The following is a 15,816-nucleotide window of genomic DNA, read 5'->3' on the forward strand; positions in this document are numbered from 1 at the left end:
AAGATCATTGAATATTGTTTTATTGGTATGAAAATTTACTTTGTTATAAGTAGATTAAAAGCTAACTAAATATTACTAGTATGTTATATACATATACATTAACATAAATCTACAATCTGTCGATACCTGTAACTTGGCATTGCACAAGGTCATGTTTTTCTTTGGCTATTTATGACGTCTTTACACTAAATCCATTGAATGTTGGATGTGTACGGATTGATTGCTTAGTCTTAGAGGCATGATTTTTTTATTAGTTGTTAATGGCTTTGAACTAGCTGTCAGATAACTGCGAGTACTCTCAGATCTGTTCATTGTGTCTTTTTGTGTCGGGATATATAAGCACCCGGCCACGTCCACTTTTATTTTTTGTCTATCTGATGAGTTAAGCCTTTTTCAACTGATTTGTATAGTTCGTTCTTATGTTGTACTGTTATACCACTGTCCCAGGTTAGGGGGAGGGTTGGGATCCCGCTAAAATGTTTAACCCCGCCACATTATTTATGTATGTGTCTGTCCCAAGTCAGGAGCCTGTAATTCAGTGGTTGTCGTTTGTTTATGTGTTACATATTTGTTTTTCGTTCAGTTTTTTACATAAATAAGGCCGTTAGTTTTCTCGCTTGAATTGTTTTACATTGTCTTATCGGGGCCTTTTATAGCTGACTATATGCGGTATGGGCTTTGTTCATTGTTGAAGGCCGTACGGTGTCCTATAATTGTTAATGTTTGTGTCATTTTGGTCTTTTGTGGATAGTTGTCTCATTGGCAATCATACCACATCTTCTTTTTTTTATCATTTAGTGCATTACATTCTACGTTAGGGTTTTTTTTTCAATCTGAAAAAACGATTATTGTATATTGAGTCCGAATTGGACTATTTACCGGATTTGATATAACATAAGCAACACGAGGGGTGCCACATGTGGAGCAGGATCTGCTTACCCTTCCGGAGCACCTGAGACCACCCCTAGTTTTTGGTTGGGTTCGTGTTGTTTATTCTTTGGTTTTCTATGTTGTGCCATGTGTACTATTGTTTGTCTGTTTGTCTTTTTCATTTTTAGCCATGGCGTTGTCAGTTTGTTTTAGATTTAATTTATGAGTTTGACTGTCCCTGGTATCTTTCGTCCCTCTTTTAGATATTTGAACATTAGTGTACTAATGTCGACTAAATATTTTTCTTTTCTCGTCGACTTACCGAACTCTGAGGAAAAATTTGAACAAGAAAGTCCCTAATCAAATGCCAAAATTAAACCTCATGCAAACACATCAAACGTCGAATTTATGACAAATGTCATATTTCTCACTTGGTTCTTATAATTCATTAATGATACTATATTATCAAAAATGAAAAATTGTATTAAATGATTGGAGAAATTGTGAATTATCAAAATATTAATTGATTTTTAGGAATATATATAATATATATACAGAATTAACGTTTATATAGACAGGATTGTCTGGTTACCGCCGAAGCCATTTCAAACGGCGTATTCAAAGAAGGTAGAAACAAGTTTCCCTTAAAAATATTCGTATAGTAAAAACCAAAGAAAACCGAAAGGAGGAAATAGAAATTTAGCGCCATAAACACACCAAACAACAACGACATAGTATTTTAATCGTTTTCGATATTATAGAGCTCCAACAGAAATAGATTAACCTTAGAGACGGTAAAATTGTTTAACAATCTTAAATGAGAAACACATGACTTATCCCAGTAGGATATAATGGAAGTTTCTTTGTTGTGATGATTTTGAAATTTAAAATTTCCAAATTTTACTGTTGACTGTTGTCGGAATTATTTAAACAAAAAGATTGGATAACAACTCAGCCTATATAAATCCATGCTCATTAAAGATGTATAGAATACTTCTTGTTTGTTGTAGATGAAAATAATTTATAATGAGTTTTCACGTGAAGTATGGACAGGTCAGGAATAACCACCAATTGGTGGATTATACCTCAATTGACGTTTAATCCACCAATTGACATATAATGGTATAGACCAATTGGTGTATAATTCCTTGTTTTTCAAAACAAATTATTCCACCAAAATGGAGCATTGTTTTTTTAAAACCATATTATGGTATGAAAACTTGTTAAACATTCCTATAGTTTAGTAGTGTAACATTGTAGGATTTAATAATGTCCCCAATGAAAAAGTGTCCACCGGACATAATTTCCTAGTAAATACGGGGTCTTGGGACAATATTAACTTATTTATATGTGTCCTGGACACATTTTTCTATGAAAAACTGTCCTCAGGTATGAAAAAGTGTCCCTGAAAGTGGACATAATTAAATACTATACTTCAGCAAGGATTTGTATAGTTAGAAGGATTGGAATCTCGTGAGCTTTTGCATAGACTGTAGTATAACATCTTATGCGACGCAAGATTTTGTGAGATTACCCGTGATGCATCTGGAAAATGATAAACTAGCTCTGATTAATGGCTGACATTTGCATCACCTAAACAAACTGACACCCGATATGTAAGTATTACAATCCATATTTATCAAATTTTATGCTAAAAATAAGAAGTTTAAAATGGTTCTGGCAAAATAAATAACTTTTACGATCGCAGTAAAAGTACACGGCTCCATAGAATGAATTTGCATAATGACCGAAGTGACCTCACCCTATCCCGCCTATTGGGCGGTCCTAACATCATTTTCTTTTTTTATACTTCTTCCTCAAAATACGAAGATGAGTGAAAAAATTTACATTTTCTGAAAGGTATATGATTTGTTCGTGTATTGAGTAAATTTCGTAGTGATTGATGTATTAATTTTCCTAATTTTTCCGTTTCTTTGAGCTGATTACAACAAAAATGGCGTTCTGGAGCGAAAATGGGGGTGGCTTAGGAAAAATGAATAAAGTTCTTCAATTGGCCTAGATTGATGTTCAAACTAGTTTATAAACGTAAAACATTAGTGATAAAGTGTATAGAAGAAAGCTCAAATCGCTAAATTAGGTAATTGTGATACTTTTCTGTCTTGAAAAATCAATGTGGTTCTCAGATGAATCGCAATTTACCAGGCCGAAATTGGGAGGGGATCCAGTTGTCATAATCAGCTGATACTTCCTTTCTGCTTCAACCGAAATGAAATCGTTAAACCATGTGTTTTGAAGTAGTTGAACGTCAAGCTATGTTCCATAGAAAACACCATAGTTGCATGGATGGTAAGTTTTTAAAATGTTCATCCCAATGCTAGGAACTGACCTTCCTAGTAAATCACGTTGTCGTTGTGTACAAATGAATGGGTCATGTCAGAGTGTACTTTTTTTTACTGACGTTAACACATCAACACAGCTCATCTTCTTAAATTATGCATAGGTAGTGCTGTTTTTGTCTTCATTATAAATTATTTCCACCCAGCTTTATTATGCATGGTATTGTTATGGACTCCCTTCATCTCTATCTGTTTATACCACATACATGTATCACATGCATTTCAAGTTAAACATTTGATACAAGGCTACATTATTTTTTTCCTTCAACGGCTTCAAATTATACATTAAAAAGATGTTTTCCTGCAACGAAGTCAAAGAAAAAAAGAAAAATAGCCTTGCAAGTTGTCTTCTTGCTCAGGGTTCTCACTAAGGCGAATCCATGAGTCCTGAACTTTTTTTGGAATTTGTCTGGACTCCCCACTTCCAAAACTGGTGAGTCCACAGATGCATCAAAATTGAAATATTTTGTATAAAATGAACATACATGTAGTTAACACAAATATCATCATTTTATAGCAAAAGTTTAAAAGTGATCTGAATTTAATGTCATTTCATTGCTCTGTTAGGCCATGAAGACTAAAATATTACATTAGAATGCAACAAAATATTTTCTTCTTGCTGTTGGACTCATCATGGCTAAAAATAACGAGTCCCTGGACTCACCTTCAAAAATCCTTAGCGAGAACCTTGTTCCTGCTTAATAGCCGTCAAGCAAAAAAATGTTGTACCCTTTTAGACTGGTGATTTATTATATTTTGTAGTGTACTGTATCTTAATTTTATGATCCATTGCCCCGTAAGATTATAAATCGTTGGCTATTATTCAGTTATTTTATATATATATATTTAGAAAGACACAAATAGTTCCAGTTTTTTTCCTAAATCACTCAATATTAAATTTTCCCATATTTTTTTATTGTTTAATTTCAATATTGTGAAAATATGAAAATTTCAATTTGTCGTTTAAACACCCACATGCATGTTATAACAATGTGCTACATAATTAATGATTCATTTAGGTCCTGCATTACCCATTATGATTTGTAAATGTGTATATACATAGGTTTGTAGTTAAGCAAGCACCATTAAATTAAAGAATGATTTTTTTTGTTTGCGAGAACTTGCGACATCAAATGATACTACAATATTTAAAATATAAAAAAAAATTACAAACATTGCTACATGAAGATAATTCCTGAACTTGCACAAGCTGGCATATATGTAACATAAACCCATAAATTAGAAAACTAACATAAATCTTGCAAATATAATTGTTCAAGCAGAGATCTTGAGGTAATATTACTATTGTAAAGACAGATTTGATATTGGAATTATTTAAGCCATATGCTATAGTATTGTTAGTGCCACATGTAACTATATTATAATTAAACATTTTTTTTCCAGTATTTTCCAAAATGCCCAAACTGGTGAATGTTAAGAAGAAAAGGCCAGGCACAAGAAAAGTCCCCAAAAGAGTCTTAAGCAGTTGACCATTCATGCACTAATCATGTGGACTGACATATATGGCATGCCTTCAAATAGAAATACTTGAGTATTGGTACAACTTAATGCGACTATTGACTAGAACGTTCCTCCGAATATCAGCTATGGAAAGATATACCAACAGTATTTCATAGGATCATTAACATTCAATCCCTTTTAGCAAAACATGGAGAGTTACACTTTGTGTGTAGGGGAATTTGATAGTGACTTGATAGATAATCATGTGCACATGATACCAGCTGAACTAGATTATATCTATACTTTAACGTAAAAATAAATCATAGAATTATCAATATTTTAAATTCCTTTACATGCCAGAATCATTTAATATTTGCCTAATCTGCTTGGTGTTGAAGGTATATTGACTATTCTCTTTCTTGTCACCAACTTTGTTTATCCAGTTTTTCATATATAAATCTGTGTGATTAATGTCTACGAGGATGTGTAGTAAGATAAGCAAGGACACATAGCATGCATAGGATATGATTGAAATGAGACAACTATCCATCTAATATCAAATGAAGATTTTGAAAATTAGTTGTCTACATGTATAATATATGAATGAAACCAACAGTCCATACATAAAAACATGTAAAAAAAATTAGTGTATACAAAATTTAAAGTTAAGACATAAAAGTTTAGAGGTGTGGTATGATTGTCAATCGAATGTGACAGCTCAGTTCACCAAAGTTCAAATGATGTTGATGTCTAAGCAATTATTCAATTGATCTTTATTTCTTATCTTGATAGACAAAAGTTATTGTTTTACATGTATATTTGTAATTGTGCGCTATAAAGTCAACACAAGCCAAAATTGTACAAAAAAGTATCTACTGTTAGACATTAAACATTTTTGTCATGTTTACAAAGACATTTATTGATAAATATCTAGTCGCCACAGTTAAGACCTAGCAAGCATTAAAGTTACTTACAGAAAAGTAAGATTTTTATTTTAATTCTTGATGTAACCTGATGTTACTTACCTCCTATGTACAGTCAGAAAAAGACGAAAGAAGTCTTCTTTGATATATGACAAGTCGCTCTTTTCAAGTTAACTTCTGTATTTTACTACATGTATAATACATAACCAGGAATAATTTCATGATAGACTACATGAGTGGCCATTATGACAGAGAGCTGACACTATAAGATTGTCCTATTTAATTCATGCACACATTGAGTTAAGTACTCTGATAAGAAAGAAAAGTTCATTTAAAGATGTAAGATCATGTAATGTTATTTATTTAATAGTACAATTAAAAACATTGCTCGCAGTACACACTGGGTAACATGTCTTTAATGCCTTTATCATGGTTATGATGGTTGAAACCGGCTAGCTACATAAAGAGTAACATGCAGATTGAGGCAGTTTGATAGGGTTTAGCACTGGGCCCCCTCTTTAACATTACTTTTCCCAACCATATGAAAATGATCAGCCACTGACATGTATATAAAACGCAAATTATTCAGTCAATCGTCCTGAAATGTGTGGTCAATTCTTTTTAGCCACAAATATGGTTTTGCAGCTGTTTCCCACAGATTGATAGTTTCCGAAGTTGAAAATAGCTATAATGACATCATTTACAAGAATGAGATTTTGTTTTCATTTCTTTGGAAATTGACTGAAAATAAAAATTTACAGAAGTTACATACAAACACATTGTCCACTGTAATACACATTGCGTTACAATGTCCATCAAATAAAACACTTAAATTACCCTATTTTGTCAATTGAAAATTGAGTGGTAATCATTAATAATTACATTTAAGAATTAATAAAGTCCGTTACCATAACAATATTGTCTATACGTGACAAAAATAAGAAAACAACTCGAATACATGTGTACCAAAATTACATTCCGATATCGTAAGTGACGAGTACAAAATGAAGAAGTAGTGGCGAGTAGTGCGAAGTCTCGCCGCGGAAGAGATTACGATAAACCGCGAGATTCCAATCCTTCTAACTATACAAATCCTTGACTTCAGTGATAAGATGTCCACCTGGACATTTTTTTACAGGACATTTTTGTCCTCCTGGACTATTTACTTACATGTTCTATAATGTTTGGAAAGTAATATTTAGAAGTAATTTTACTAACTGTCTTGTTAACACCAAGATGGCATCCACTTTCATCATGACATAAGAATAAAACAGCATCTAGCTTGTCACAGTGTACCACTTGTTTTTCAACATTTTCTTTTGCCTTCTTGTCATAGTACACGTAATTCAGTTCTTCAAATTTAATTTTAAACTTTTCGCATTTCCTTCTTGTAGTTCTTCTTTTATTTCGATTTGTATTATCAGGATATTTCTTATAACTTATAAAGTTGTAAATTTCCATCCATTTTTTATTTTGTTTATATTATTCAATTTCTAATTAAACTTTCTTATTTTATTAAAATTCAAGCATAATAAAGCATTATGATGACCATTGTATTACTTCCCTTGGATGACATAATTTGTTTATAATTATAGTGGAATTTGATAATGTCCTCTATTTTATAACATTCTGTAGTCAACATTGTCAAGTGGACACTATTTCATAGATATTGCTATGATAATCTGTCCATTTAGGGGACAATAATCCATGGCAATGGACATTATTGAATACCTAAATTCTAGGAAATAGTGTCCATGTGGACCCAATTTCCCAGGACACTATATATATTTTGCCTTACAACATACATTGTAACATATTGCATTTAATCAATAATTGTATTTGAAGTTTCTTCTATTGTTATCTTGTCAATTCTTGATTGGCAAATTTACCTGTAATCACCTGTCAATAGACATCATTTTTGTCTGCAGTCATGTGAATATGAGTACAATTCCACAGGTGAATGGAGCTCTTTGTTAATACTTAACTTTCATTATCAAAAGTCAATCATGGTCAATAGCACAAATGTTTCAACAAAAGAATTGTTGTACAGATGCATTCTCAAAAGATGCAGCAGGCTTTGACAAAACTGAAACTTTGGGAGGACTCAATTAGGGTCATGAAATAGGTTGCAAGTTGCAAAATCATGCTCCTATCTCACACTAGCATTTAATTACAAAAAACTTGCATTATGCTTCAATTGGTTTATACCAATATACCTCAATTGGTGGATTATACGTCAATTGAGGTATAATCCACCAATTGGTGGTTATTCCTGACCTGATGGAGGAGGGGTGGCAAATTTTCCTATATTATATATATATCTATGTTTTGATTGAATATAATATGAGGCAGGCTAGTCCAAATAATTATCATATCTGGCAAGACTATTTCATTTTTTTTCTTGGACGCCTTCCACCGATGTTGTAACGCACAAGCCATTAATTATTGGGGTTCTTTGATATGCCAAATCTAACCATGCTAACCGTGTATTTAGATTCTTAATTTTGGTCCTGTTTTCAAATAGTTTTACTTTAACATGTTTAACCCTTTCGCCGATGAGTCCCGGTTTACCGGGATTCACGCTTCAGACAGCTGACGATGAGTCCCGTTTTACCGGGATCGGAATACCTCTTTTATGTTTCCCGCTCAAAACAGTGCAAACATGAGTTATCTTTCTTTGATGAATACCCGGATGAAAGTGTAAACATGGCGGTTCCGTTTGTTGAAAACCGTGTCAAAATCAGAGGAAATTCACGGAATTTACGAGAATTTGAAATGAGGGAACATTTTTTTGAAAGAATAAGGAAGAATTGAAGCCAAACTAGTATACTTTTTTGACATAAAACGTCGTTTTATGTACAAAAAACTTGGAATGGACATCGTTCAATGTGAGGAATTTGTACAGCCTCATAAAAAATTTTAAAATTTTGCCGTTTTAGGTTAAAAAATTACGATTTGGGGTTAAAAAGCAGAATTTTCAGAAGTTCACTCAAATTATGCTGAAAATTGGAAAATTTGAATATTTTATGAAGAAAAAATTATCAAAACATGAACAAAACTGTGAACATGGTGTTAGTGAATGAAATAAATACACAAATAAGTACAAACAAGTTTTTATTGACATTTATTATGAAGATCTCCCTTTTGAATAATAGTAGTCAGGGAAGCCATCGTCTCAGAGTAGCTTCTGTCTGGGCAGCAATCGGTGAAAGGGTTAAGGTACAATGAGTCCAAAATTAAACTTAGTTTGATTTTAGCAAAAAATGAATTTTTAGGGTTCTTAGATTGTTCTTAGATATATATATATACAGTAAAACCTGTATAAACCGGCCGGCTACGGGACTATGAAAAAGGGCCAGTTTAGACAGTGAGCCGGTTTATTCAGGTTTCCGTTTTGACCGGAAGTTCATGACTTGAGACGTCCGACATTTTGCATGTAAAAGTTTTCTCTGATCATAAATTATATCTGATAAATTAAAATACTTTCACTTCGTTTTCATTGTTTGCATTTGCATCATAATGCTCGCGTTGTTTGGATTGTGAGACGAGAGTTTCGTTTTATTCCCATGATCAATAATTTGAAATGTTGGAATGGCCGTTTAAAAAGCCAGATATTATCAAACGTAATTTCATCACTTTCGAAACGTTGTTGTACAGTGTACAATATCCATTGATTGTTGTCATCCGGGTATTTTTCATTATCAAGGTCATTTGTTTAGGGGTTCACAACAGGGAACCCATGATTTCGAAATCATGATGTGAATTTCTTACTCCGCGATTTTAATTTGTTTATCCAAGTTAAAACGTAAGTTCAATCCAAATTATATTCGGTGTGTTTTTTCGTTTACTTGTTTATAATGTTTTAATAAATAATACAGCTCACTACTACAACAAATGTAGGTTCACAGTTTGACACCTGACTAATTGATAATCGATTATGTTTTAATTGCATATCGATCATTGAAATTTATTAGACAAACCGGTTTTGACAGGTAATAATTAATGTAATTAAGAGTATTGGGACTTCATAATTAGACCTCGGAATACACAAGGTCCGGTTTACAAAGGGTATTTTAAAAAAGACTTTGTATGAAAAAATATGGGACTTTTATTTTCGGCCGGAATGAACAGGAATCCGGTTTATTCAGGGTCCGGTTTAATCAGGTTTGACTGTATATGGAGAGACAAAAAATGAACTGCGGACTAGAATGACTTTACATAGACAGCAAACCAACCATGAAGATTTAACACTCATCAGGGCAAACGACCATTTCCATCGTGGTTCTAATGGACGATTTGAAATATTTCCATTGTATATGGTCAATCGTCAAAATGATTTTCTCCGGAGGAAGAAGGAAGAATTATTCATAAACATTCTCAACCCGGGATTAAATGATAAATGATATTCTAATTTTAACGTAACATTTTAAAGTCTTAAAATGACATTAGTAGTCTCCCTTGTATTTGTTAACGTCATACTATTGTTAACGTCAATCAATTGTTTTATTTATATACAAGTCACATTACCTGAAGATCTGCGGAAGCAGTGAAAGTACTAGTAAAAAAGTGATGCATTGAAACCGTTTTTATCTTTTAATAATTTTCTTATATGTTACCAGCATACGGACTTAACTTAACTTTTTCTTATATATATATATATGCTGAATCTAAACATATACTTAGATTTTTTATTATGGGCCCAGTTCTCAAGTTGGTCCGAATCAGGTCTAAAATTAAATTTGATTTCAACAAAAATTGAATATGTGAGGTTCTTCAATATGCTGAATCTAACCATGTTTTTAGATTATTAATATTTAGGCCTGGTTATCAAATTGGTCCTCATTGAGGTCTAAAGGGTCTAAAATTGAACATTATTTGATTTCATCAAAAATTGAATTCTTGGAGTTCTATGATATCATGTACAAATGTACAAAAAAAAGATGACCTTTCAAAGGTTATTGTTGCATATTTATTTTATTTATCCTTATTTTTTTTAGGCAATTTGATGCTGCTTGTTCACTAGGGATGGAGGATATAAACATTAAAGTTGAGCCAGTAGAACTAGAGACGTTAGAAAAACCACTTACAAGAGAACCACTTAAAAAGTCCAGAAAAATTGACTGGAATAAAAGGGTCAAGTCTGAATTTCTTAGAATTCATAATCTGAAGCGTTTCAAAAGAGCGGATGAAGTTACGGTAAACAAGTTTTAGCTACATGTATTGCTTGTATATAAATTAAATAGAATTAGATGTATATCAGGCTTTTCATTTAGTTACAAGATGCCTTTTTTGTCTTCAAAGCAGCTGTCAGTGATACTCAAATAAAAAAAATTGAACAGCCAAATAACAGTCTTAAAATAAAGAAAGGTTTCCTAACAATACAGCAAAAATATCTATTTTTAGGTAGAAAATCCTTACTATTTGGAACAACTTGGATTTTGTAAATAGGTACAAACGTAATTTATGAATATTATCAAGTTCATGACAACACATTTATAATTGTTATACATTATTGGAAATGGGAAATTTTAGTAAAGGAGTTTTATTTTGATAGTTTTGTAAATAAGATAAGCAGCAAATATATTAACTTTTGTAAATATAATTTTAAAGGAAGATTTAATAGAGTCTGCCAAAAAAGAAAAAGAAAAAAAGAAAAATCGAGATAACACAAAACTAAATTTCCACCACAAATAAACCCTTTCAAACTCAAGACTCAATATTATAAAAAAAGAAGATGTGGTTTGATTGCCAATGCTACAACTCTCGCCAGAGACCAGATGACATTGATATAGAAATTAACAACTACAGGTCACCGTACAGCCTTCAACAATGAGCAAAGCCCATACTGCACAGTCAGCTTTAAAAGGCACTGAGTCTATACTATTATTAGTCTATTACAGGTAACAGCCACCATTTCTAAAAGATAACTTAAAGGGGTACAAAACACCTACAGGAATTAAATCATTAAAAATCAATTGCTGAATGTTTTAATCACATACAAATTAAATGTACTATTATTTAACAAAAATAAAGTGATCAAAATAAGTATTTGTCAAACTGCTATATATATCCAATAATTTTATTCCAGTAAATTGTGTATTTAAAATTAAATGTTTTGAAAGATTTATTATTTGGCCAAATCTGATGACAATTTAATGCTCCAAACCTATTTTGGTCGAAGTTTTGGGTACCTTCCAATATAAATGTAATTTCTTTTCTAGGCTGCTTTTGATGCAAACAGAGAAATTTTGAAGAAAGACTTGGAAGAGTTTAATGACTGGTTTAAAAAAGAAAATGTTCAACCTGTTCTGGTACCTGAAACAGTTGTAGATGCACCAATCAAAAGAAAGGTGAAAGATTAAAAATTGATTTTGTTTGTGAACAATTGTTGAAAGTTTACAATTTTTAAGGTTTGTTCGAAATAAAAGGAAGGAGAAAAACAATTCAAAATACATATTCCTGATACATGTTCTTTGGGGTGTTTGTCTCCACTGTATCTGGAATGAGCTGCCTCAACAACTAGTAAGCTGCACAACCCTTCAATCATTCAAAAGGGGTGTGCAAGTGGTCCAGTTTTGATAGATGTTCAACCTTGTTTTTATACGACCGCAAATTTTGAAAAAATTTTCGTCGTATATTGCTATCACGTTGGCGTCTGCGTCGTCGTCGTCGTCGTCGTCGTCGTCCGGCGTCCGAATACTTTTAGTTTTCGCACTCTAACTTTAGTAAAAGTGAATAGAAATCTATGAAATTTTAACATAAGGTTTATGACCATAAAAGGAAGGTTGGTATTGATTTTGGGAGTTTTGGTCCCAACATTTTAGGAATAAGGGGCCAAAAAGGGCCCAAATAAGCATTTTCTTGGTTTTCGCACCATAACTTTAGTTTAAGTTAATAGAAATCTATGAAATTTTGACACAAGGTTTATGACCACAAAAGAAAGATTGGGATTGATTTTGGGAGTTTTGGTTTCAATAGTTTAGGAATAAGGGGCCAATAAAGGGCCCAAATAAGCATTTTTCTTGGTTTTTGCACAATAACCTTAGGTTAAGTAAATGGAAATCTATGAAATTTAAACACAATGTTTATGACCACAAAAGGAAGGTTGGTATTTATTTTGGGAGTTTAGGACCCAACAGATTAGGAATTAGGGGCCAAAAAGGGACCCAAATAAGCATTTTTCTTGGTTTTCGCACTATAATGTTAGTATAAGTAAATACAAATCTATGAAATTTAAACACAAGGCTTATGACCATAAAAGGAAGGTTGGTATTGATTTTGGGAGTTTTGGTCCCAACAGTTTAGGAAAAAGGGGCCCAAAGGGTCCAAAATTAAACTTTGTTTGATTTCATCAAAATTGAATAATTGGGGTTCTTTGATATGCCGAATCTAACTGTATATGTAGATTCTCAACTTTTGGTCCAGTTTTCAAATTGGTCTACATTAAGGTCCAAAGGGTCCAAAATTAAACTTAGTTTGATTTTGACAAAAAATGAATCGGTTGGGTTCTTTGATATGTTGAATCTAAAAATGTACTTAGATTCTTGATTATTGAAGTTTTTTTGGTCCAGTTTTCAAATTGGTCTACATTAAGGTCCAAAGGGTCCAAAATTAAACTTTGTTTGATTTCATCAAAAATTGAATCCTTGGGGTTCTTTGATATGCCAAATCTAACTGTGTATGTAGATTCTTCATTTTTGGTCCTGTTTTCAAATTTCAAATTCTACATTAAAGTCCAAAGGGTCCAAAATTAAACTAAGTTTGATTTTAACAAAAATTGAATTCTTGGGCCTCTTTGATATGCTGAATCTAAACATGTACTTAGATTTTTGATTATGGGCCCAGCTTTCAAGTTGGTCCAAATCAGGATCTAAAATTATTATATTAAGTATTGTGCAATAGCAAGTCTTTTCAATTGCACAGTATTGTGCAATGGCAAGAAATATCTAATTGCACAATATTGTGAAATAGCAATTTTTTTTTTAATTAGAGTTATCTTTCTTTGTCCAGAATAGTAAGCAAGAAATATCCTATTTGTGCAATAGCAAGAATTTTTTTTAATTGGAGTTATCTTTCTTTGTCCAGAATCAACTTAAATCTTTGTTATATACAATATACAATGTATATACACTTTTTACTACCAACTGATAAATTTAAATAATCTTTACCATTCAGTGATAACAAGCAGTTTTTTTACATCTTAATATTTTATGATGTATTTAAATGAGTAGTTATTGTTGCAAACTCCATTAGAAATTTGAATTGATATCAGTTTTGAAAAAGGGAAACGGGGATGTGAAAAAAAGGGGGGGGGGTTAAATTTTTCTCATTTCAGATTTCATAAATAAAAAGAAAATTTCTTCAAACATTTTTTTGAGAGGATTAATATTCAACAGCATAGTGATTTGCTCAAAGGCAAAAAAAACCTTTTAAGTTCATTAGACCACATTCATTCTGTGTCAGAAACCTATGCTGTGTCAACTATTTAATTTTAGATTTAAAAAGTTTGAAGAAGAAATCTTTAATTGATTTGTAAAATCTTGGCATTTGTTTTGTGTAAAAAAAAACCATGTAATATCAAAAATTTGATCACAATCCAAATTCAGAGCTGTATCATGCTTGAATGTTTTGTCCATACTTGCCCCAACTGTTCAGGGTTCGACCTCTGCGGTCGTATAAAGCTGCGCCCTGCGGAGCACCTGGTTAACGTTAGTTAAAAGAATCACCTTTTCACTGTAGATTATTCCCACATGCTTGCACATTTGTTGTTCTCACATCCAACATTACATAAAACAGTACAATTATAGTCCCTTGGGAGGCCTGTACTATAAAGGAAGAAGAAGCTTGGTCAACATAACAATTTATTTCAAGCAATTACTGTAAAACAACTTATTTTCGCGAGCCATTTATTTTCGCAACTTTCGTGAGTAGAAAAATAAATCGTCGTGAATATGTCAATCTTTGATCTTTCCTTAATAAACTTCATCAAGTAAATCAGATAATCGCGAAATTAAATAGCCGCGAAGTGGTCAAGAAAGGAGGTTAAAACGCGAAAAAAGTATCAGCGAAAATAAGTTGGTTTACAGTAATCAATTCTTCTGTCCATGTTTTATACTTTTGCTTTGTATGTATCAGTTTCTTTGCCTAACATAAAATTGTCCAAGCAGGCCCCTTGCTAACTTGTCAGTTTTCTGGTTGTGTTCTCCGAGATTGATTTATTGTTGTGATTATGACCTCTAGAGACAAACACTCAGGCATGTTAAGGCCTTAAAAAAATAATGTTGTGTTTCCAATCACCCCCTTGAAATTTTGAAGGGATGGTAGGTCTAGGTAGGGATTTTTTTTATTTTATTTTTTTTTTTTTATAATATTATGCTTCATTGCTGTCTCGGTTTCATGGACACTTTGTTCATTGCTTAAGACCATTTGACAATTTTCAAGATTATTTTATGTTTCTACTGTATACCATAGAAAGGGGTGTAAAGTCCGCAGTTTTTGGAAAGATTAGAACTTGTTCTAAATCTTTACTTAGGCACCACCCTCCCTAACAACAGGACAGGTTAGCTACTGTTACTAAATGTATTCACACTAAAATATAGTTCCCTATAGTTCTCATGTATGTGCACATAATACACAAATAAACTGAAAAAACTGGGTATATTATTGGAGCAGTTCATTCAAGAATGTCATTAATGTGTGTTGATGTGCAGGCTTTTTTAAAAACATTTTGATTAGGTTAAGTGGGTATTGATTCAACTAGTATGATTGACAACTGTCATTATCACTAAACAATCAGAGACAAGGTGGACTTTTAATTACAATGCCCCACCTCCCAAACTGCCAATCAAATTGACCACATTACCTATCTACATCAGGCTTACATAATTGTACAGACTTCTCCAATATGCATCTAATTCTTAATACACAAGTATTTGACCTCATAATTGATTACACAAATGTGTGTATTAGTTGTTTGATATTTATAAGGATGATAGATTTATTTATTGCCAATTACTTTTGATCTACATTACATAAAGTAATTCTGTAAATTATATCTGAAAGATAAATGATTAATGGAATAGCAAGATCTTAAAAAAATGAAATATGAATATAAATATGTATATATAAAAGGTATTCAAGTATGGCCTATAATTTACTTGATAAATTTCCAATAATCATCTGTAATTAATCAACAATTTAGATTA

General features: G+C 32.1%; 1 protein-coding gene across 1 annotated transcript in view; it reads left to right on the plus strand.

Annotated features, from left to right (window-relative positions):
* The first annotated feature begins 1,480 nt into the window (after positions 1–1,480).
* LOC139503433 (histone-lysine N-methyltransferase EZH2-like) overlaps positions 1,481–15,816 on the plus strand; it is a 30,708-nt gene continuing 16,372 nt past the window's right edge. Inside the window, exons 1-3 of the mRNA XM_071293213.1 lie at positions 1,481–1,664; positions 10,609–10,807; positions 11,833–11,961. Of these exons, the coding sequence (XP_071149314.1) occupies positions 10,637–10,807; positions 11,833–11,961 (300 nt within the window). The 5' untranslated portion in view covers positions 1,481–1,664; positions 10,609–10,636. The remainder of the gene's footprint in view (positions 1,665–10,608; positions 10,808–11,832; positions 11,962–15,816) is intronic.

The sequence above is a fragment of the Mytilus edulis genome, chromosome 14 (genome assembly GCF_963676685.1).
Source record: "Mytilus edulis chromosome 14, xbMytEdul2.2, whole genome shotgun sequence".
Taxonomy (NCBI): domain Eukaryota; kingdom Metazoa; phylum Mollusca; class Bivalvia; order Mytilida; family Mytilidae; genus Mytilus; species Mytilus edulis.